Source organism: Mustela nivalis, assembly GCF_964662115.1.
Source record: "Mustela nivalis genome assembly, chromosome: 10".
Taxonomy (NCBI): Eukaryota; Metazoa; Chordata; class Mammalia; order Carnivora; family Mustelidae; genus Mustela; species Mustela nivalis.
In genome coordinates this window covers 39,148,144-39,172,961 of record NC_139029.1, presented here as the reverse complement: position 1 = coordinate 39,172,961, position 24,818 = coordinate 39,148,144, and the positions used below count along the sequence as shown (strand labels likewise).

At 36.1% G+C, this 24,818-nt stretch overlaps 1 protein-coding gene across 3 annotated transcripts in view; it reads left to right on the top strand.

The window, feature by feature from the left end:
• The window catches only part of EPS15 (epidermal growth factor receptor pathway substrate 15), a 143,996-nt gene that overhangs the window by 38,925 nt on the left and 80,253 nt on the right, over nt 1-24,818 (top strand). For all 3 annotated transcript variants that reach the window (XM_082688403.1, XM_082688404.1, XM_082688402.1), the window contains exons 5-11: nt 763-858; nt 3,321-3,386; nt 5,389-5,514; nt 7,540-7,599; nt 21,269-21,358; nt 22,309-22,454; nt 24,455-24,611. In XM_082688403.1, coding sequence (XP_082544529.1) covers nt 763-858; nt 3,321-3,386; nt 5,389-5,514; nt 7,540-7,599; nt 21,269-21,358; nt 22,309-22,454; nt 24,455-24,611 — 741 coding nt within the window. The remainder of the gene's footprint in view (nt 1-762; nt 859-3,320; nt 3,387-5,388; nt 5,515-7,539; nt 7,600-21,268; nt 21,359-22,308; nt 22,455-24,454; nt 24,612-24,818) is intronic.

Here is a 24,818-nt window from a genome sequence, read left to right as displayed (position 1 = left end):
GAATGAAGGCAAGGTATTGTAGAAAGCAGACAAAGAAGGGTATAGGTGGTTTGAGCAAAGTGGTGAAGGGTTGATTGCATCAACAACTATACTAAGTTGTAAGTGATTATAACTGGAGTAAAAGTATTTGTTTTGTTTTTCCCATACCTGACTTTAACTCAGCTGAAATATCTCTGCATTTATTTAGAGGCTTCAAATGCCAAAAATCCAAGGACCTTTGGGAGAGATTTACACGTATTTTGAATTCAGGCAGTTGTGTAATTGTTTTAGACGCTGCACAGTAGCTCTGTATTCTCTGTAGCTTTCCTGGAATAGCAGTGGTTGAGTCACATCAGTGATTGGCCCAGTTTTTCAGAATTTATCATCTTAAATTCAGAGATGACTTTTGATAACATTCAGTTGTTATTTTCTTCTAGGCTTTTTTCCAGACTCTTTTTCCTTATTTAAATGATACTTAAATATTTTTGAAGCATGTGTTAATTCCGTATAATTTCTACTATCTGTATGTATCATAGTTCATTTAAGTATTTTCCCATTTATTAATACTTTTTGCTATTTATAATGTTAGGAACATCTTTGTACATAGATTTTTTTCTTAATTTTAAAGCAAATGTTTTCAGGCAAATGTGCTTTTAATTTGTTGCTATATAAAGATCTTGGAGTAATTATGAATTGTTTTATATTTTCATATTATAATTGTGTGGATGGATGGATGGATGGATGGATAGGTAATGCACTTAACTTCATGCTTCTCTTTCTCAGGAATTCTTTGTTGCTTTGCGTCTTGTGGCATGTGCCCAGAATGGATTGGAGGTTTCACTGAGTAGCTTGAACCTGGCTGTCCCTCCACCAAGATTTGTAAGAAATGATCTTAAATTTAAATTTTATTTAATTAAAAAAATACATGATTTAAAAATTTAAAAAAATTAGAATTGCCATATTAAAAGTAATTCCCTTAACTGCTATTACCCAGCTACCTGATTTTCTTTCTTAATGGCTACTGCTGTTATTAGTGTCTTGTATATCCTTCCAGACTTATTATATGTGTATATAAAGAAATATAAATTCCCACTTCCTCATTTTAAAATGATCGTAGTATATAATTAATAAATACAATTCTGTACCCTTTTAGTAATATGTTTTAGAGATCTTTACATAAAAGCATCTTTATTCTTTTTTATAGTTGCTTCTATTTATATAAAATTTTTAAAGTTTTAATTTAAATTCCAGTTAATTAACATGCAGCATAATATTTCAGGTATACAATATAGTGATTCTCACTTCCATACCGTACTATACAGGTGCTCATTACAGCAAGTGCCCTCCTTAATCCCCATCATGTGTTTAACCTATCACCCCCACACTCCCCTCTACCATAATTTAACTTCCTATTGATAGGTTTTTAGCTTATTCCTAATATTTTATTATTAAAATTTTTTTAAATGCTGCAATGAATAATAACATTGGCTTTGTGTCATTTTGCATGTACAGAAATATATGCGCATATTTTCAGAAGTAGAATTGCTGTTTCAGAAGATTGTTCATTTGTGCAATTTTCATATATAATATCAATTTGCCTTCCACAGTGGTTGTACTCATTCACAGTCCATCAGTTGGTTGAGTGCACTTTTGCTAACATACTGTTAAACTTTTTGAACCTTGTCAATTTGAGGGGTGATAAATGGAACATTAAGTGTAGTTTTAATTTTTATAGAGTGAATTTGAGTAGTTTTTCTCACACTTATGAGCCATTTATATTACCTTTATGTAGAAATGTCTGTTTAAAGCTTTTGTTTTTTTTCTTAGGTTATTAGTCTTTTTTAAAAATTAAATTCTAGAGGCTACACTCTAACACACACACACACACACACACACACACATTTTTTCCCCACAATTTGTCATTTGTCTTTTGACATTGTGGTGTTTTTTTTTCCCCCCCATAAGGAGGTCATTGTTCTTTATGTAAGTGTTACTAGGATCTAATTTTTTTTAATCATTTCTTTTTACACATTTATGTTAGTCTTTTTTTTTTTTTTTTTAAGATTTTATTTATTTGTTTGTCAGAAAAAGAGCACAAGCAGAAGGAGCAACAGGAAGAGGGAAAAGCAGGCTCCCTGCTGAGCATGGAGCTGGATGTGGGACTCCATCCCAGGACCCTGGGATCATGACCTGAGTCAAAGGCAGATGCTTAACCGACTGAGCCACTCAGGTGTCCCACATTTATGTTAGTCTTGATATCAAGTCTGAATATGGATTCAAATTTATGTTTTTTCAAGATGGCTACTTTATAGACCTAATACAGTTTATTGAATAACCAGTCTTTTCCTTACTGATTTGAAATGCCACCTCAGTCTTGTATTTTGATTTCTTTTTGGATTTTTCTGTTCTTTTTTATCTGTTTATCCATATGTTCTTCTTGTACTGTTTTAATTATCATATTTGGTAATTTGTTTTTACATCTGTTAGGGTTGGTCCTCCCTACCCTGACCCCTTTTCAGAAGTTTCATGGCTCTTACTTTTTTTGTTGTTTTAGATTTTATTTATTTATTTAGAGAGTGAGAGAGAGCATGATTTGGAGGGAGAGAAGCATATTCCCTGCTGAGTGGGGAGCCTGACACAGGGCTTGATCCCAGGACCCTGAGATGATGACCTAAGCTGAAGGCAGACATTTAACAGATTGAGCCACCCAAGTGCTGTGGCTCTTACTTGTTTCTAAATTCAGTATTTTTAAAAGTATTTGGTCTCAGTATTATGAATTTAACTTCAGTTTTGAAAATTTCTGCATTTGTAAGTTTAGGCATGGAATCAGAGGGTTAATTTAGGGATTTGTTTCCTAACTATGTTATTATAAAAATGTTTCAAATATATCCATCTGTCTCTACAAGCAGATAAATAGAACAACTTGGGCATGCTGTTAATAGGTTCATGTACTTGTAACTTAAGAAATCTTAAGTTGGGCTCTTGTCCCGGTTTGCTTTCCTTAAATAGTGTTGGGAAAAAGTCATCAGTTAACAGGGTCACAAATATTTTCGTTACATTGCAGTATCTTTATCTTGATAGCAGTTGTAATAAGATTTCTTCTATAACACTTAAATGTTTCAGTTAGTGCTCTAATATCATTTATGCAGCTAACTCAGATATCTTTGTTTTTGTTTCATTTGTATTTAGATAAAAGTCTAATAGAGTCAATGTAGAATAGTGTCCTGTGTGGTTTGAATTCCAAATTTTGTATGAATGTATTTAAATCCAAGACCACTTTTTCTTTGTTGTTTATTGATGTGAGGTTTTCAGCTCTTCATGTGCTCTATTTTCCTTTTTAGCATGATACTAGTAGTCCTTTGCTAATCAGTGGATCTTCTGTCGCTGAGCTCCCATGGGCTGTAAAAGTGAGTAAACTTTTAAACTACTTTTTCCTTACCACTGCTTTGCTTCCTACCCACATAATCCTTGTCCCCTATTTCCAAAATCTGTTGTAATCTGCATGAGACTTTCATTTTTACTCTAGGGAAATACTGATAAAAGAAATCTTTCGAGAGATCTTTGTCATTTTGTGACAATTAGTATGGCTTAATCTCATTTCTGTTATAGTATAAACTAAAAATGATTATGTCATAATCCTATTTCATGAATAGGTAGTTTACCTCACTGGTATTATTTCCTGTTCAAAAATTGTGGTTAACTAGATCATTTTCTTTATGGCTCTAAAACTAAAAATTTTATATGAAATCATTTTCTGAAGTGGGTATTTTGCATTGTATCTATTTGGAAACATTACACTAGTTATAACTATGTTATCAGATTTTTAAAATTGTAATTTTTAAATAATATTAGAATCAGATGATCTTTAATAAATATGTACAGTTTTGTCAGAAAGTCATTTGGTTTTTATGTTTGTGTATGCTTGTGTGAACACAACTAATTAATTAATTAATTAGCTAATTATAAAAAAGTATAGGGATCTGGCCTTGGGCAAATCATAAACAATAATTTTTTTTTAAGATTTTATTTATTTTATTTTATTTTATTTTTTATTTTTTATTTTTTTTTAAAGATTTTATTTATTTATTTGACAGACAGAGATCACAAGTAGGCAGAGAGGCAGGCAGAGAGAGAGAGAGAGAAAGAGGGAAGCAGGCTTCCTGCGGAGCAGAGAGCCCGATGCGGGGCTCGATCCCAGGACCCTGAGATCATGACCCGAGCCGAAGGCAGCAGCCCAAACCACGGAGCCACCCAGGCGCCCCAAGATTTTATTTATTTTAGAGGGAGAGAGAAAGAGCGCACATACAAGCAGGGGGAGGAACAGAGGGAGAGAATCTCAAGCAGACCCCCCCACACACACACCGAGTATGGAGCCCAACTTGAGGGCTTGATCTCACAGCCCTGAGATCATGTCCTGAGCAGAAATCAAGAGTCAGACTCTCAACAGATGGAGCCACCCAGGTGCTCCATGAACAGTAGTTTTTTTTTGTTTTGTTTTGTTTTTAAGATTTTATTCATTCATTTGACAGAGATCACAAGAAGGCAGAGAGGCAGGCAGAGAGAGGGGGAGAAGCAGGCTCCCTGTTGAGCAGAGAGACAGATGTGGGGCTCAATCCCAGTACCCTGAGATTATGTCCTGCGCCGAAGGCAGAGGCTTAACCCACTGAGCCACCCAGGCACCCCTGAACAGTAGTTTTTTATGTTATGCATGTAACTTCCCAGGATTTTAGGGAATGTACTGTTATCAATAAGAAAAGGAATTCTTGCTTTGGGAAAAATGGGGGAAGCTTGATGTTTATTCCTATGGTGGTTATTTTCTTTTTAAAATCTGAGTTTGAAATGTAACTAATACCATGTTGAGAAAGTCATAGAATATCACTAACTAGCTTGTGTGTTCTCACAAAGTTATTTCCTTGCTATGGATTTAAGTGAGAGGGTTGGACTAGATACTCCTCTCATAGCCCTTCCTATCATTCTAAAATTTTTCCATGAAGCTCACAGTAGAAAAACAGACAGTGTTCGAGCTATGAAAGAAATGGAAGGGATACTGGACTCTTGTGTAACTTTTAAATTGTTATTTATAATAATTTTTGATGAAAGCAATTTTTTTAAAAGATTTTAGTTATTAGAGAGAGAGAGAGAGAAGGAACACAAACGGGGAATGGGAGAGGGAGAAGCGGGCCTCTTGCTGAGCAGGGAGCCCAATGTGGGGCTTAATCTCAGGACCCTGGGATCATGACCTGAGCGGAAGGCAGACTTAATGACTGAGCTACCCAGGCACCTGCAAAAATTATTTTTTAAATAATTTTAAGGATATGTTGCCTGCCTGTTCTTTGAGGATTTGATTTTTATAACTTGAGTTAAATGCGTATCACCACTATTTAACTTGTGATCTTTTTAATATTATAGTCTGAAGACAAGGCCAAATATGATGCAATTTTCGATAGTTTAAGCCCGGTGAATGGATTTCTCTCTGGTGATAAAGTGAAACCAGTGTTGCTCAACTCTAAGTTACCTGTGGATATCCTTGGAAGAGTAAGATATTATTAAATTCTAAATGTAATCTTCATGTATCTTACTTTTGTATCTACCAAGAGCATTTGTAGCTCATTGTTAAAAAATAATTAGGCATTATTTTGAAATTATATTATTACAGAGTTTTTTGTGTTCTGATTTAATATATAAAATAATTGCCAATTAATTTTATTTGACATTCCCTCTAAAGTATAAGTGCTTGGAATTAGTTACATATATAAGCCCTTTGAGTAGGTCCTTTTTCCTTTGTACTGTATGCTCTGACTTCCCAATTCCTTGATTTAATTTCTAGGGACCACCATTATTTTGTATCTGCTACCTACTTCATAGCTGTATCATGGGGCCTTGCCATAAGGAATAGTTTCATCTCTGAAATCATTTGTCCTACTCTCTAAATAGAGCTTCTCATTTTTCTAGATCTCTTTCATAAGTACTTGGAAGACTAATTCTTTGACTTTAAGTCAAAGACCTTTAAGTCTCAGAGTCCTTTACTTTCTCTATTTTTCAAATTAATATTTTTCCTCAACCAACTTAATCCACAGTTTGATGCTGATATCTTTGGCTCCCTTTGCCATATGTTCTAACCTTTCTTCTGACCTGGTGAAAATCCAGCTTTGTGTTAAGCTAATTATGTGCCTTCTGTGTGGTTGCATATGGACTGCTGAGAGTCTAATAAAATTGGTATCATCGTAATTTCATGATCACCAACTTCAGCTGGGCTTTCCCTACTCTTGGACTATTTCCATACTGATTTCTCTCTAGGTCTCTTTGTACTTCAAACCTCATCTGCTCTCATTAACCCTCCAGCCATTTCTTTAATCCCTTTCTTGGTCAGAGTACATGGGGTCAAATCCTGTCTGCACCATTTCTTAGGTGTGTGACCTTGGGTGAATCATCAGAAAACCATGTATCAATTTTTTATATTTCAGATGAGCACAATTGCCACTTTATAGGGTTGTAAGGATTAAATGTGATAATGTATATATTCAGTACAGTGCTTGGTGCATAGTCTTTGATGCTAGCTACTGTGATGCTGATGGTGATCATGACTTTACCACCATATCATCAGTAGTAGTACTACTGGATCAGTGTTATAGATTAGGTGCTCAATAAAAATTTAAAAGCCATTTCCTAGTATTGTTTCTCATTAATCATTTCTCTGCTGTGTGATCAGTATGAGATTTCTAAACTATAAATATAATCCTGTTATTATTATTATTTTTTTTTACTTGGAACTAACTCTCTTAGTAGCTTCCTAATGCATTTAGGGTTAAGTCCAAATCCCTGCAAGGCACTTAATGACCAGACACTTGTTTATCTCTATTCCAGTCTGTTACTTTATCTTCCTGTCCCAAGTAAAATTTTGTTGAATGACTTAAATATCTTATTTTCAAGGATATGACATAGTTTTATAGCTGATCTAAGGTATGGAATTTACTCTGCATTTAAACCAAATCTACTAGGTCCTTTTAGATTTATTTTTCCCTTGTAAGCCCTGGACATTAGCTGGTTCATAATTAATATTCACTGGATATATCTTTTGGTCAATTAGAGATTCTGTATGGAAAACAATAATGGACTTAGTTGGAAATCTTTATGTTGAATACTGATTCTATAACCTAATAATGGTTGTGTGATCCTAACTAAATCATATTCCTCATGTCTAAAAGCTGGTTGATAGTGCCACATGGAGTACTGAGAGATATTTGTGAAAAAGCATTGTAGCTGTTTAAAGTGCTGTGTACATAATTGTTTTCTTATTTGAAAGAAACAAATATTTTCTTTAAATTTTTGTAAGGAATTTTTATTTAAAAATACTTGTTTTAAGAATTACTACTTTTTCCAATAATGTTAATGTAGAATGTAATAATGATTTAATGAAATGTTCAGCAAAAGTGAGATTTCTCTGAGAATAGATATTTTAATGTTTAGATAAAACTTTCCCCCCGATTTAAGTATTTGGTGTTTATAGGTACCACATGAAATGAAAGAGCATTAATCTTTGTCAATTCTTCTGTTTTTAAGGTTTGGGAGTTGAGTGACATTGATCATGATGGAATGCTTGACAGAGATGAGTTTGCAGTTGTAAGTAACTTAATGGTCTTAAAAATCTTAAACCTCTTAATTGTTTTCTCTAGTGAGAATTTCCTTGTTTAGTTTATCCCCAGAGGAAAACTGTATTTCCTTAAGGTTGTTGGTAGAAGTATTTTTATCAAAAATGTACAGGTAGTCAATAAATATTTTTAAACAAATGAATAATAGAAAATATATGTTCTTACCATCTTTATTTTATTTGACTTTAAGGTATATAGGGTTCGCTGAGTGGTATTGTTCCTTTGTATCCCATCTTAACCAGACATTGCATCTCAGTACCTCCTTCTGCTATGGAATAATTTTACTTCAAATATACCCCCAGATTTTCACATTGTTTTATTGAAGGAAAACATGGATAACACTGTAGTTTCACTTAATGTATAGGGTCAGAGGAAGTTTTGACATCTTATCTGAAGACATGTCATCTTTGGAAATTGGGGTTAATTCCAAATTGGGGTTAATTCCATCTTTGGAAATTGGGGTTTTTTTGTTGCCCAGTTTGTTGCCCACTTTCTAAACTCATGATAGATTTGCATTATTCTTTTAAAATCCTCTGGGGTTGTAGTTGTGTTACTTTCTCATTCCAAATCTTATGTATTTTTGCCCCCACTCATGTTTCGTTTTATTGAATTTTATATAGTTTATAAATCTTTTTAAAGAGCCATCTTTTGGATGTAATTATCCTTTCTCTTATGTTTTGACTTCTTCATTCTTTTCAGCTTTTATATTCTTTTTTCCTAGGTTCTTTTGGTTTGCCTTAAAAAAAAAACTTTTGAAAATGAGTACTGAGTCCCTTTCTTATCTTTAATATTGAAAAAATTTAAAGCATGTATTTTCTCTTGAGTTCAGGTTTAGCTGGATTCCATAGATATTGATATAAAGTATTCTCCTTTTTGCTACTTTTAATTTTCTATAAAGATTTTATTTATATATTTGACAGAGAGAGATACAGCGAGAGAGAGGGAACACATGCAGTGGAAGCTACAGAGGGAGAAGCAGGCTTCCTGCGGAGCAGGGGATTCCTCCTGGACCCTAGAATCATGAGTAGAGCCAAAGGCAGTTGCTTAATGACTGAGCCACCCAGGTGCCCCTACTTTTTAGATAATCTCTAGGTTTTTTAAAAAATCATCTATTTAGGAATATGTTTCCTAATTTCAAAGTAATTAAGTTTGGTTTTAATTACATTTGTATATACCTTTTTTTAATTTAAGATTTTATTTATTTATTTGACAAGCGGAGATTATAAGCAGGCAGAGAGGCAGGCAGAGAGAGAGAGGGGGAAGCAGGCTCCCCGCTGAGCAGAGAGCCTGACTCAGGGCTCGATCCCAAGACCCTGGGACCATGACCTGAGCTGAAGGCAGAGGCTTCAACCCACTGAGCCACCCAGGTGCCCCCCCGCTTTAAAAAAAGATTTTATTTATTTATTTGACAGAGATCACAAGTAGGCAGAGAGGCAGGCAGAGAGAAAGGGGGAAGCAGGCTCCCTGATGAGCAGAGAGCCTGATGTGGGGCTTGATGCCAGGACCCTGGGACCATGACCTGAGCCGAAGGCAGAGGCTTAACCCACTGAGCCAGCCACTCAGGTGCCCTGTTACATTTGTATATACTTTTAGCTTGATTAGATTATGCCCAGAGAATGTGGTCTTGAAAATCTCTGTTTAAAAATTTCTTGAGGTTGCCCGGCCCCTGGTAAGGGCGGTGCAGTTCCGCCTGGGGCAAAGACACTTGAGAATCACTACAGCAGCCCCTTCCCCAGAAGATCAACAAGAAATCCAGCCAAGACCAAGTTCACCTACCAAGGAGTGCAGTTTCAATACCAAGGAGAACAGCAGAATTCCAGAGGAGGAGAAAGCAAAGCATGAAACTCATGGCTTTCTCCCTGTGATTTTTTAGTCTTGCAGTTAATTTAATTTTTTTTTCTTTTTCATTTTTTTTCTCTTCTTCTGCTAAAATTTTTTTTAACTTTTACCCTTTTCTTTTTTAACGTTTTTTAACTAGTTTAACGTTTTTTAACTAGTTTATCTAATATATATATTTTTTCTTTTTTATACTTTTCCTTATTCATTTTCTTTTTAAAATTCTTTTCTTTTTTTTTTTTTCTTTTCTTTTTCTTTCTTTCTGAACCTCTCTTTATCCCCTTTCTCCCGCCTCACGATTTGGGATCTCTTCTGATTTGGTTAAAGCATATTTTCCTTGGGTTGTTGCCACCCTTTTAGTATTTTACTTGCTCCTTCATATACTCTTGTCTGAACAAAATAACAAGGCAGAAAAATTCACCACAAAAAAAAGAACAAGAGGCAGTACCGAAGGCTAGGGACCTAATCAATACAGACATTGGTAGTATGTCAGATCTAGAGTTTAGAATGACAATTCTCAAGGTTCTAGCCGGGCTCAAAAAAGGCATGGAAGATATTAGAGAAACCCTCTCGGGAGATAAAAAGCCCTTTCTGGAGACGTAAAAGAACTAAAATCTAACCAAGTTGAAATAAAAAAAGCTATTAATGAGGTGCAATCAAAAATGGAGGCTCTCACTGCTAGGATAAATGAGGCAGAAGAAAGAATTAGTGATATAGAAGACCAAATGACAGAGAATAAAGAAGCTGAGCAAAAGAGGGACAAACAGCTACTGGACCACGAGGGCACGAGGGGAGAATTCGAGAGATAAGTGACACCATAAGATGAAACAACATTAGAATAATTGGAATTCCAGAAGAAGAAGAAAGAGAGAGGGGAGCAGAAGGTATACTGGAGAGAATTATTGGGGAGAATTTCCCCAATATGGCAAAGGGGATGAGCATCAAAATTCAGGAGGTTCAGAGAATGCCCTTCAAAATCAATAAGAATAGGCCCACACCCCGTCACCTAATAGTAAAATTTACAAGTCTCAGTGACAAAGAGAAAATCCTGAAAGCAGCCCGGGAATAGAAGTCTGTAACATACAATGGTAAAAATATTAGATTGGCAGCTGACTTATCCACAGAGACCTGGCAGGCCAGAAAGAGCTTGCATGATATTTTCAGAGCACTAAACGAGAAAAACATGCAGCCAAGAATACTCTATCCTGCTAGGCTATCATTGAAAATAGAAGGAGAGATTAAAAGCTTCCAGGACAAACAAAAACTGAAAGAATTTGCAAACACTAAACCAGCTCTACAGGAAATATTGAAAGGGGTCCTCTAAGCAAAGAGAGAGCCTACAAGTGGTAGATCAGTAAGGAACAGAGACAATATACAGTAACAGTCACCTTACAGGCAATACAATGGCACTAAATTCATATCTCTCAATAGTCACCCTGAATGTTAATGGGCTAAATGCCCCAATCAAAAGACACAGGGTATCAGAATGGATAAAAAAACAAAACCCATCTATATGTTGCCTCCAAGAAACTCATTTTAAGCCAGAAGACACCTCCAAATTTAAAGTGAGGGGTGGAAAAGAATTTACCATGCTAATGGACATTAGAAGAAAGCAGGAGTGGCAATCCTTATATCAGATCAATTAGATTTTAAGCCAAAGACTATAATAAAAGATGAGGAAGGACACTATATCATACTCAAAGGGTCTGTCCAACAAGAAGATCTAACAATTTTAAATATCTATGCCCCCAATGTGGGAGGAGCCAACTGTATAAACCAATTAATAACAAAAATCAAAGAAACACATCAACAATAATACAATAATAGTAGGGGACTTTAACACTCCCCTCACTGAAATGGACAGATCATCCAAGCAAAAGATCAGCAAGGAAATAAAGGCCTTAAACGACACACTGGACCAGATGGACATCCCAGATATATTCAGAACATTTCATCCCCAAGCAAGAGAATACACATTCTTCTCTAGTGCACATGGAACATTCTCCAGAATAGATCACATCCTCGGTTCTAAATCAGGACTCAACCGGTATCAAAAGATTGGAATCATTCCCTGCGTATTTTCAGACCACAATGCTCTGAAGCTAGAACTCAACCACAAGAGGAAGTTTGGAAAGAACCCAAATACATGGAGGCTAAACACCATCCTTCTAAAGAATGAATGGGTCAACCGGGAAGTTAAAGAAGAATTGAAAAAAATCATGGAAACAAATGATAATGAAAATACAATGGTTCAAAATCTATGGGACACAACAAAGGCAGTCCTGAGAGGAAAATATATAGCGGTACAAGCCTTTCTCAAGAAACAAGAAAGGTCTCAGGTACACAACCTAACCCTAACCTAAAGGAGCTGGAGAAAGAATAAGAAAGAAACCGTAAGCCCAGCAGGAGAAGAGAAATCATGAAGATCAGAGCAGAAATCAATGAAATAGAAACCAAAAATAACAATAGAACAAATCAATGAAACTAGGAGCTGGTTCTTTGAAAGAATTAATAAGATTGATAAACCCCTGGCCAGACTTATCAAAAAGAAAAGAGAAAGGACCCAAATAAATAAAATCATGAATGAAAGAGGAGAGATCACAACTAACACCAAAGAAATACAAACTATTATAAGAACATACTGTGAGCAACTCTACGCCAACAAATTTGACAATCTGGAAGAAATGGATGCATTCCTAGAAACATAAACTACCACAACTGAACCAGGAAGAAATAGAAAGCCTGAACAGACCCATAACCAGTAAGGAGATTGAAACAGTCATTAAAAATCTCCAAACAAACAAAAGCCCAGGGCCAGACAGCTTCCCGGGGGAATTCTACCAAACATTTAAAGAAGAACTAATTCCTATTCTCCTGAAACTGTTCCAAAAAAAGAAATGGAAGGAAAACTTCCAAACTCATTTTATGAGGCCAACATCACCTTGATCCCAAAACCAGACAAGGATCCCATCAAAAAAGAGAGCTATAGACCAATATCCTTGATGAACACAGATGCGAAAATTCTCACCAAAATACTAGCCAATAGGATTCAACAGTACATTAAAAAGATTATTCACCACGACCAAGTGGGATTTATTCCAGGGCTGCAAGGTTGGCTCAATATCCGCAAATCAGTCAGTGTGATGCAACACATCAATAAAAGAAAGAACATGAACCATATGATACTCTCAATAGATGCTGAAAAAGCATTTGAGAAAGTACAGCATCCCTTCCTGATCAAAACTCTTCAAAGTGTAGGGATAGAGGGCACATACCTCAATATTAACAAAGACATCTATGAAAAACCCACCGCAAATATCATTCTCAATGGAGAAAAACGGAAAGCTTTTCCGCTAAGATCAGGAACACGGCAGGGATGTCCATTATCACCACTGCTATTCAACATAGTACTAGAAGTCCTAGTCTCAGCAATCAGAACACAAAAGGAAATTAAAGGCATCCAAATCGGCAAAGAAGAAGTTAAACTATCACTCTTCGCAGATGATATGATACTATATGTGGAAAACCCAAAAGACTCCACTCCAAAACTGCTAGAACTTGTACAGGAATTCAGTAAAGTGTCAGGATATAAAATCAATGCACAGAAATCAGTTTCATTTCTCTACACCAACAACAAGACAGAAGAAAGAGAAATTAAGGAGTCAAACCCATTTACAATTGCACCCCAAACCATAAGATACCTAACCAAAGAGGCACAGAATCTATACTCAGAAAACTATAAAGTACTCATGAAAGAAATTGAGGAAGACACAAAGAAATGGAGAAATGTTCCATGCTCCTGGATTGGAAGAATAAATATTTTGAAAATGTCTATGCTACCTAAAGCAATCTACACATTTAATGCAATTCCTATCAAAGTACCATCCACCTTTTTCAAAGAAATGGAACAAATAATTCTAAAACCAGAAAAGACCTCGAATAGCCAAAGGGATATTGGAAAAGAAAGCCAAAGTTGGTGGCATCACAATTCCAGACATCAAGCTCTATTACAAAGCTGTCATCATCAAGACAGCATGCTATACTGGCACAAAAACAGACACATAGATCAATGGAACAGAATAGAGAGCCCAGAATAGACCCTCAACTCTATGGTCAACTCATCTTCGACAAAGCCGGAAAGAATGTCCAGTGGAAAAAAGACAGCCTCTTCAATAAATGGTGTTGGGAAAATTGGACAGCCACATGCAGAAAATTGAAATTGGGCCATTTCCTTACACCACACACAAAAATAGGCTCAAAATGAATGAAGGACCTCAATGTGAGAAAGGAATCCATCAAAATCCTTGAGTAGAACACAGGCTGCAACATCTTCCTAGGAACATCACCATAGGCAAGGGAAGCAAGCGCAAAAATGAACTATTGGGATTTCATCAAGATCAAAAGCTTTTGCACAGCAAAGGAAACAGTTAACAAAACCAAAAGACAACTGACAGAATGGGAGAAGATATTTGCAAACGACATATCAGATAAAGGACTAGTGTCCAAAATCTATAAAGAACTTAGCAAACTCAACACCCAAAGAACAAATAATCCAATGAAGAAATGGGCAGAGGAGATGAATAGATATTTCTGCAAAGAAGACATCCAGATGGCCAACAGACACATGAAAAAGTGTTCCATATCACTCGGCATCAGGGAAATACAAATCAAAACCACAATGAGATATCCCCTCACACCAGTCAGAACGGCTAAAATCAACAAGTCAGAAAATGACAGATGCTGGCGAGGATGCGGAGAAAGGGGAACCCTCCTACACTGTTGGTGGGAATGCAAGCTGGTGCAGCCACTCTGGAAAACAGCATGGAGGTTCCTCAAAATGTTGAAAATAGAACTGCCCTATGACCCAGCAATTTTAATTTGCGTTATAATTAGGAAGTGGCAGGGGATATACCCCCTCACAGTGGCAACAGAATTTTTCCCAGCTACATGTTTGAAGTTGATTCAATGTTTGTTTGGTGTTCTGGGGAGAGAAAATGATACATTGAGATTTGGCTGATGATGTACTTTGAACGACTGTCAAACTCTGCATATTAACTTTTTATAAATAGCTTTTGTGTTAAGAGTACTGGCATAAAATCTGGGGCTCCTGGGTGGCTCCCTGGGTTAAGCTTCTGCCTTTGGCTCAGGCATGGTCTTGGTCCTGGCATCGAGCCCTGCATCAGGCTCTGCTTAGCAGAGAGCCTGCTTCCCCCTCTCTCTACCTGCCCCTATGCTTACTTGTGCTTTCTCTCTCTGTCAAATAAGTTAAAAAAAAAAAAATCTTAAAAAAAAAAAAGAATAATACTGGTGTAAAATCTTTGCATTGGTAAGATTTGTAGAGGGATTTCTTTTTTCTATAAAGACAACAATTAAAAATTTCAAAGAAGCGTTTGTATAAGCACAGTTAAAAAAGATGGAGGATAGTATTATCCTCATTTGATTAACGGTAGTATGTGCTAAGGTAAGTGATTAAATACAATTTATCTTATATGCCCCGAAGCCTTTTACTCGGTAACCTTCTCTTTTTTAGAATAAAAGTAAACGTTTATTGAAAGCATAATTTAAGAATGAATGATGCATTTATAAGAAGTTACTACTTTAAAAAAATAGTGAACATCCATATGCCTTCTCCTAGATTTACTAATTTTAACCATTTTGCACATTTGATTTCTTTCTGTGTGCATTCCTTAGAAATTCTTTTTATCTTTATTATGGTTAGTGCCTTTAATTTTGGATTCCAGCTCATGTGATATGTTTTTTAAAAGATTTATTTATTTGAAAGAGAGAAAGTGTGTACGAGTTGGGAGCAGTGGCAGAGAGGGAGGGAAAGGAGAAAGAATCTCAAGCAAACTCCCTGCTAAGCCTGGATCCCAAGGTGGGGAGATGGCTCGATCCCATGACCAAGATATCATGACTTGATCTCAGGACCCTGGGATTGAGCCCCGCATCAGGCTCTCTGCTCAGCAGGGAGCTTACTTCCCTTCCTCTCTCTCTGCATGCCTCTCTGCCCACTTGTGATCTCTGTCTGTCAAATAAATAAAATCTTAAAAAAAATATAGATCATAACTTGGGCCAAAATCAACAGTTGGATGCTTAATAATCAACTGAGTCACTCAGGTGCCCCTCCTGTGATATTTCTGCTGCCTCTGTTCTCTTTTTATCTGGATTACCTGATATTTCTTATATTTATAATGTATCTCTTGAAAACAGCATGTTTCCTTTTTTTTTTAAGATTTTATTTATTTGTCAGAGACAGAGGGAGAGAGAGCGAACGAGCACAGGCAGACAGAGAGGCAGGCAGAGGCAGAGGGAGAAGCAGGCTCTCTGCCGAGCAAGGAGCCTGATGTGGGACTCCATCCCAGGACCCTGGGATCATGACCTGAGCCGAAGGCAGCTGCTTAACCAACTGAGCCACCCAGGCGTCCCAAACAGCATGTTTCTGTGTTTCAGTTTTTTACCTCATTTGACAATTTCTGTCTTTTTAAGATAATGATACAGATACTGATTTTTATTCCCCCTATCTTGTTTAGTTAACATTATTGTTTTCTCTCTTTTTTTTCTGTTTCTGTTGTTGCTGGTTATCAAGTAGTGATTCATTGAATTTTCTGTTCTTATTAAAGTGGAAATTGTTACATCTATTCCATTAATGGTTAATAATACCTGTCTCTGTACTAAATCCTACTTATTTCTCCAGTCGCTGAAAATAAGTTAACCTTCTCTCCAGTAAAACTAGTCCTTTAGATTATTTTCACTTCTTTCTTCTTTACCTCCTAACCCCAGAAGATTTTTAGAACATTTTCTTTAAATTAAATTCTAGATTTTACTCAGTTAATTTAGTTCTTTTGGTTCTAGGATTTTCCTTGTGGTTTTGTCAGTATCAGTTGTCTCTCTAGCATTGTTTTGGTAGACTTTACCTGATAAATCTTTTCCATCTTTTTATTTCATGAACAACATAGTCCATGCCATTTTTTTTTTTTAACTTTTCAGAGTCTGTAGCTTTTTTTAAAACTGAAATAATGTGATTAACACACAGTGTTGTATTAGTTTCAGGTGTCCAGCGTAATGTTTCAGCCATCCTATACATTGCTTAGTAACCATAATAATCACAATAAGTACAGTTACTGTTACCAGACAATGTTATTACACTCTTATTGATTATATTCCTTGTCCTGTGATTTTCATCTCTGCAACTTATTTTACAACTGGAAGTTTGTACTATTTAATCTCTTTTTTCTATTTCACCCATCCCTCCTGGTAACTGCCAGTTTGTTCTCTGTATTTAAGTGTCTGTTTTCTTGTTTGTCTCTTTGTTTCTTTGTTCTTTTATTTCTTAGATTCCCCACGTGAGTGAAATCATGGTATTTGTCTTTATCTGGCTTATTTCACTTAGCATCATATTCTCTGGGGCCATCGATATTGTTGCAAATGGGAAGATCTCATACTTTTTTATGGCTGAGTAACATTCCCATGTGTGTACATGTGTGCATGTGTACACCACATCTCTCTAACCATTCATCTGTTGGTGGGTACTTGGGATGCTTCCATTTCTTTGCTATTGCTAATAATGCTGCAATAAACATGGGGGTGCATACATCTTTTTGACTTAGAGTTTTGTTTTCTTTGAGTAAATACCAATAGTGGAGTTACTGGATCATAGGGTATTTCTGGTTTTTAATTTTTTGAGGAAACTTGATACTGTTTTCCACAGTGGCTGCTCCAATTTATATTCCTACCAACAGTGCATAAGGATTCCTTTTTCTCCACATCCTTGCCAACACTTATTATTTCTTGTCTTTCTGATTCTGGCTAGTCTGACACATGTAAGGCGATACCGTGTTGTGCTTTTGATTTGCATTTCCCTGGTGTCTCCTTTAGTATATAAATATTTTTTCTGTCTTGTTTCTATGACTTAGGCATTATCAAGGCGCACTAGCTAGGTATCCTGTAAAATGCCAATCTAGGTTTGTCAGACGTTTTTCTCATGGATAGACTAGGGGTATGGGTTTTTGGAAAGAATACCACAAGTGTGATAGGACTTTTTCATCACATTTATCAGGTGGTACATAATGCCCGCATGCCATTAATGGTGATGTTAATCTTTGTCACTTGGTAAAGATGCCGTTTGCCAGATTTCTTCACTATGAAGTTACTGTTTCCTTTTTTCCTATTCTGTTCTCTGGAGAGGCAGACTCCTGCCTTTTTTACTTTGTATTCTGTCTTCATATCTTTGTACTGGGTTTTGTTTTTGTTTTATTTTTTTCTTTTTGTCAGAGAGAGTGAGCACAGGCAGACAGAGTGGCAGGCAGAGGCAGAAGCAGGCTTCCTGCTGAGCAAGGAGCCCGATGTGGGACTCGATCCCAGGATGCTGGGATCATGACCCAAGCCGAAGGCAGCCGCCTAACCAACTGAGCCGCCCAGGCGTCCCTTTGAACTGGGTTTTACATTCTTAATAGGCCTTAAATTTTTCTGTCAAGTAAGTGGTCTAAATTTTTGTCCATAGCATTTGTTGGGTCCTCATGTGAAAAGTTTTTGGCACTTTGAGATTTATTAACTGTATTTGTATTAACATGTTCACATTGTACTGAAGTCAACTTGTTACATGGTTGCTGGTTCTACCAGGTGGTAAACATAAAAGGTCTTTCTGGTTTTCTATTTCTGGTGCCTAGCACACTGCCTGGTGGCTAGAGATTTCTCCATAAATATTTTGTTGAATTAAATTGATGAAAAAAAACTTGTATTTATAAGAAATACCCATTATTTTCATCCCAGAATGCTATTTTGAGAAATTAAAACTGGCAGTTCAAGTAGATGAAGGAACAAATAAAACTCTTAAGGAGACTACTAAAATACTGGTTCTCAAAGTATGGTCTCCCATCAGCAACATCAGCATTACCAGAGAACTTGTTAGAAATGCAGATTCTCAGGCCTTCACCTAGCCCCACTAAATCAGGATTTCTGGGGTAGGGTCAAAGAAGCCCTCTTAGAGTTCTGATAACAACTAAAATTTGAGATGTATTCGCTAAAAGCACAAAGAATAAAAAGAAAATAAAGAAGCTACTGGTAATTGACTAGTAGTAAAACTAAATCCCCTCTTCCCTGCTATCACTGAGAAAGCTTAGGCTTGATTTTGCCAGATTTCATTCCTTTCCTTTCCCTTTCTCTCTTTCTTTTTTTCTCTCTCTCTCTCTCTCTCTCTCTTTCTTTCTTTGAATATGGTGCGTCATTTGATTTAGTTGCTATATTTGTTTCAACAGCAGGCTTTGATGAGGCTAAAGTACAATAAAAAAAAAAAAAATCACCCAGCAGTGATTTCTTCTTATTAGCTAGAAAATTTTTTGGCTTCACTTTTGTGAGGGAAACTATTCTCAGTGCAACATGAAATTAATGATAATTTTTTTTTAAATTTCCAAAAAATGTGTTGCCTGTTGGCAGCAGATAGCTGACATGGCTTTTTTGCTTCTAGTGTCTCCTTTTCCAGGAAATGACTCCCATCTGTAGTGAGAAGAATGCTGACCTTTAATGTGCATGTTAGTCACTTCTTTTAGCTCGGTGCCAATTTAATAATAATGCCTATATCATAAATTTGGTTGAAAGTATGTGCTAGCCAGATGGTTTTCACTCTGGAGTTTCAAGCTTTTGAAGATAATAAAATTTGTGTGTTTCTAAAACTAAATTGAATTCTTCAAGTTGACTAGCAAATGGGAAGAGGAGAATTCTTGGTTTGGGCCAAACGGTTAAATATGGTCCCAGGACAAAGAGCATCAGCATCCCTGGAGACTTCTTAGGAATTTAAAATATCAGGCCCAACCCAGACTTAGTGATTCTAGAATTCTGGAAGTGGAGCCTAGAAATCTGTGCTTTATAAAGTTGTTCAGGTAATTCAGATACCTGCGACAATTTGGGACCCACTGGGTGAAAGGTTAGTTTTATCCCTTTAGAGAACATGGTATTATAAATTTACATGTGTACTCCTAATGAAGCTGATAAATCTGAGAAAAACCAGAGCTTTGTAGCCAGATCTTTGTTTGAATCCTATACTATCAGTTCTTTAAAGGATATCAGGCAAATTACTTGGCATTTCTGAGCTTCAGTTTCTTCATATATAAAATGATATTTCTGAGGGTGATTCACAGACCTGTACCCCTGGGGCTAATAATACATTATATGTTTATTTAAAAATAAAAAATTTTTAAAAATGATATTTCTAATCACAGAAATCAGGGATCAGTGTTGTTGTATTAGGTGCTCAATAAACACTGATTTGAAAGTCCCATAAAACTTAACTTAGAATTGTAAGCAAACTTTTTTGGGGAAAAAATGTTATTTTCAGTGGAAGAAGAATAATTAAGAAGTACTTAAACTTCCTCCCAGTTGCTGTTGGAATCTTTTTGTAGGTTCCAGATTGTTTTGAGCAATTTCATATGCTTGAAGATTGTCGTGGAAACTATCTTTTGAAAGTCTTGAAGGTGCCTTGACATTCTGTATGTAGGTTGTTCGACTTTGTGCCAATGCTTTATGTATTTAACAATTAAAAATAATTTTTAATAGGTAATACATTCTCATGGGTGGGAAGTCAGTACAATATAAGAAGATATTCAGTGGAAAAAACTCAGTTCCATCCTTGCCCTCAGTGCTCCATTTATATCCACTCTATAACCAACCACTTTTCTTAGTTTCTTGTTCATTCTTCTAGACTTCTAAAATGCAAATATAAGCACACATGAATAATCATTATTCCCTTACCACAAGAGATAACACAGTATACACACTGTTAGACACACTAACGCTGTACTTGGATAGCTTCACATGGAGAGCTCTTTGTTTCTTTTTTTTTCCCCCTCCCAGGTTAGCTTTGTTGAAGAACTACTTTACATTCAGTGAATTGCATTCAATTTAAGTATATAGTTTGATGAGTTTTGATAATTGTATATTATTTGTGAAGGTACCACAGTTAAGATAATGTTTTTAATGGTTTTTTGTGTTTTTTCATTTTGTTTCATAGTATTTTATTGTATAGCTGTATCATAATGTTTTTAAACCAGTCTTTAGTTGTTGAGCACTTGGGTGCTGCTACAAAGAATTCTGTATCTTTTACATACAGTGTTTTTTATGTAGACAGGTAAGTCTGAGAATAGATCCCAGAAGGGGGATTGCTAAGCCAAATGAGAAGTAAATAAGTTTGGTAGTTGTTGCTAATTTGCCCTTCATAGGGTTGGTATCAGTTTGAGCTCCCACTAGCAATGTCTGAAGGTGCCTGTTTGCCTAGTCTATTTAACAGTGTACATTATGAAACTTCAGATATTTGCCAGTAAGTGGAAAATGTATTTTAATATAGTTTTAATTTGAAGTTTTATGAAAGTGAGCATAATTTGTATCTTCAAGAGTAGACCATCTGTAATTTTTACTTTCCTGTAAAATACCTGTTTTTACTCTTTACCCATTTTCCTGTTGGATTTTACCTTTTTCTTCTGTTAATTTCTAGGGACTCTTTTTAGGAAGATTAACTCTTTCTTTGCAGATATCTTTTTCCCAGGTTGTTTGCTTTTGACATTGCAAGACTTTTAGTTGAAGGGTATGTGTCTGACTTTTTGCTACTTTGGATATCTTCCTGAAAGTTGCTTGGCTTTGATTTATTTCCTTTTCTCCTTTCTTCTTTTCCTCCCTTTCTTCTTTCCCAGCCCAATTTCTTTAAAAAAAATTTTTTTTGAGACTGTAGCTGCTTTGTTGTTGAACAATAATAACTCAGTGGGTGGATGTTGTTAAATGAATTTAATATATATGACCCTGGTTCATTTCTCTTGAAGGCCATGTTTTTGGTATATTGCGCATTGGAGAAAGAACCTGTGCCAATGTCCTTGCCTCCCGCCTTGGTGCCACCTTCTAAGAGAAAAACGGTCAGTATATCAGGCTCTGTGCGGTTGATCCCCTCGTCAGCATCAGCCGAGAAACCTTACCACTCCTTACCACCTGTAGGCATTTTACCTACCAAAGCACCGTTAAGACAGGTATAGATCTATCAGTGTTAAAGGACTTTTTTTTTTTAAGTGCATGGCATTTAACAGTTGATTGCTTGATGAAGACAGAAGTAGCAATCAGAGGGATCAAAAATTTAGAGCACCCTCTGGTTGAATCTGAATAATATGATGTCCCGGCGAAGACGTAATCCTCCTGCATTTGGCCTTAGTTATGGATGTTTTATTGGCTTTGCTTTGATCTACGTGGATTTAGAGTTGGAGACAGAAGATATTCCGTGCTAATCTGGCATGCTTTTGTTTTTGTTTTCTTAATCCCTGGTTAACTCTTGATTCTTTGGGATCATATCATCCAATTTTGGATTGTCCCGAGCCTTTTTTCCCCTCCAGCCTGTTGCTTGTCAAGCTGCATAAAGGAAAATAATGATAAGATATGCAAATCAGCTAATTCAGCTATAGCTATGAATGCTGAATGAAACTCTGAAAAATAGGGATTGAGAATTATCTGAATATTTTGTTTGTACAAACTCTCCCAGTTACTCATCTTAATGTCATTCATAAGTCAAGAGTTAACTATGCTTGAATTTATTTATTACTTAAAAGGAAAAAAGTGAAATGGGCATCTATAAGTGTATCCCAACTGACCTGTATTTTTCTTCCGCAATTTTCTCTTCACCACATTATTTTGATTAGGGTATGATGGAATGGTACACTATTGCTACAGTTAGTGGGATGGAATTGCTCAAAATTTTGACAGATACTCTCATGGGTTGCAAGAATGACATTTCAAAGTGTGTTTCATTCTGACAGAAACCCCTTATATAGCTATATATTTACTTGTTCTTATTACTCATTTTATTTCTTTCCTGTAGTGGGTTGTATCCCCTGCAGAAAAGGCTAAATACGATGAGATCTTCTTGAAAACTGATAAAGATATGGATGGCTTTGTATCTGGATTGGAAGTCCGTGAAATCTTCCTGAAGACAGGTTTACCTTCTACCTTACTGGCCCATATTTGGTAAGATTTTATTTAAATTAATTTAGAAAACAAATATGGTTTTGTAAAACTCTGGTTTTGCGCATTCTTATTTTTAGGCATTTGTAAATTGGATAGTTAACTTTCAAAATTCTTTGTAGAGAAAATTTAAATATGAGAATTTCTTCTGGATAATGGATAAAAGCTTGAGAATGTATTACCTGTTTTATAAGTTGACAGTATCAGTTAATGATTATAAAAATGTTAAAATGCAGCATTTGTTTATATCAGTTAATTAAACTTAAATTTTTAAGGGAGAATCCAAAAATTTGAAATTTAGTCAGTGTACAGAAGAGTATCTTCAAGGCATGCTCTTACCATTCTGTATGGCACATGTATACTTTTATACCTTCACATAGGGAGTACACACTTGGTCCTTAAAAAAGATGAACTTGAGTGTTCAGTGCATGTCATGTTAAATAAGACCATACATATGAAAATTTTAGTGTGCCTGTTGTCCATCCACCTGACTATACTAGAGATTATGTTGAGGTTTTCAAGAGGCAGCAAACATCAAATGTGGAACCCAATAACTGCAAAGAGAAACTTAGAAAAGAACAAAGGAGGACAATAGGTCTGCCTTAAGAGGAACAAGAACTCAAGACTGGGAAAGATTAAATATCTGTAACTAATAATAACTGCCACTTTGAAATGCCTAGGCCAGACCGTGTGCTCAGTAAATGGCAGTTGTCATGGAATTGGCATTATGCCCAGACTTTATGTGCTTTACCTTTTTTTTTTTTTTTTTGAAGATTTTATTTGTTTAACAGAGAGAGACACAGCAAGAGAGGGAACACAAGCACGGGGAGTGGGAGAGGAAGAAGCAGGCTTCCTGCCAAGCAGGGAGCCCAATGTGGGGCTTGATCCCAGGACACTGGGATCATGACCGGAGCCAAAGGCAGATGCTTAACGACTGAGCCACCCAGGTGCTCCTGTACTTTACCTTTAATTCTCACTGTAACCTTGCAGAATGTGTGTTATCTCTACTTGCTAGATAAAGAAACTAAGGCTTGAAGAGGTTAAAAAAATTTGTTCAAGGTCACAAGAAGAAACAAGTAGAGAAGCTGGAATTCAGGATTTCTTTGACACCTTACCCGTAGTCTGTTCATCAGGCCACATTGAGTTTCAGTGAATGAAACAGATCAGGACTTCAGAAAGCTGAGCTTTAAAAAGAAAGAGAGAGAGAGGGAGGAAGGAAGGACAGAGAAGAAAACAGGATAAAACATTTGCTGTTTCTCTTCAAGTGATTTTGTAAAGCTTTCCACATTGCTGCCTTCTCTTCACATGTGATCTCCATTTACAGCTGTTGTTTCTGCTTTGACTTGGTGATCCTTATATCCGCCTACTCCCAAGAGTTGCAGGAAGCAAGCCAACGTGGAAATTTTTGCTTGTTTTAGAATCATTCTAACGCCACTAATGACTCAAATTTGTTGAAACTTAGGTTTTATTTTTAACCTCTTTTAATGTTGAGAATGTTGGGATTTTTTGGCCCACCACAACTCTTACTCTGTAATAGTTCTGAAAATTGGTAAGAAAGTACAAAGCAAACCCAGATAAGAGGCCTCTGCTCAGCATCAAGGTGAACATTCTCTTTCTCTTTTTTAAAAACCATTTTAGCTCATCTCTCTTTTCTAACATTTGAGTTTAAGTTTCGGGTAGGTCACACACAGAAGTATGAGTTTCTTTTTTAACTCAACTGATCATTTTTTGTCTTCTTCTTTATTTTTTTTTAATTTTTTATTTTTTTTATAAACATATAATATATTTTTATCCCCAGGCATACAGGTCTGTGAATTGCCAGGTTTACACACTTCACAGCACTCACCATAGCACATACCCTCCCCAATGTCCATAACCCCACCCTTCTCTCCTGAGTCAATTGATCATTTTTTTTAAAAGCTACCTAGTCCTATTACTTTTTCCCTGGATTTTTAGAATAGCAGTTGTAGCATTTATATTGTTTGTTTTGTTTATTTGTACAGGACATTATGTGACACAAAGGACTGTGGGAAGCTTTCAAAAGATCAGTTTGCCTTGGCTTTTCATTTGATCAATCAAAAGTTAATAAAAGGCATTGATCCTCCTCACATTCTTACTCCTGAAATGGTTCCACCATCAGACAGGACCAATTTACAAAAGGTAAGACAACGGAAAACTGGAATGTATTAACAAAAGGAAACAAGTGCTGTGTTAGATGACAGACTTGATTTGAATGAAACAGTGGAGAAAATGTATCTGGCTATCGGTAGAGCAGTATACTGTTTGTGGTTTAGTTTGTGTCTATAAATATGTTCAGACGCCTTGTATGACATTGTTGGACTGCAGCTCGTTTACCCCAGCATTCAT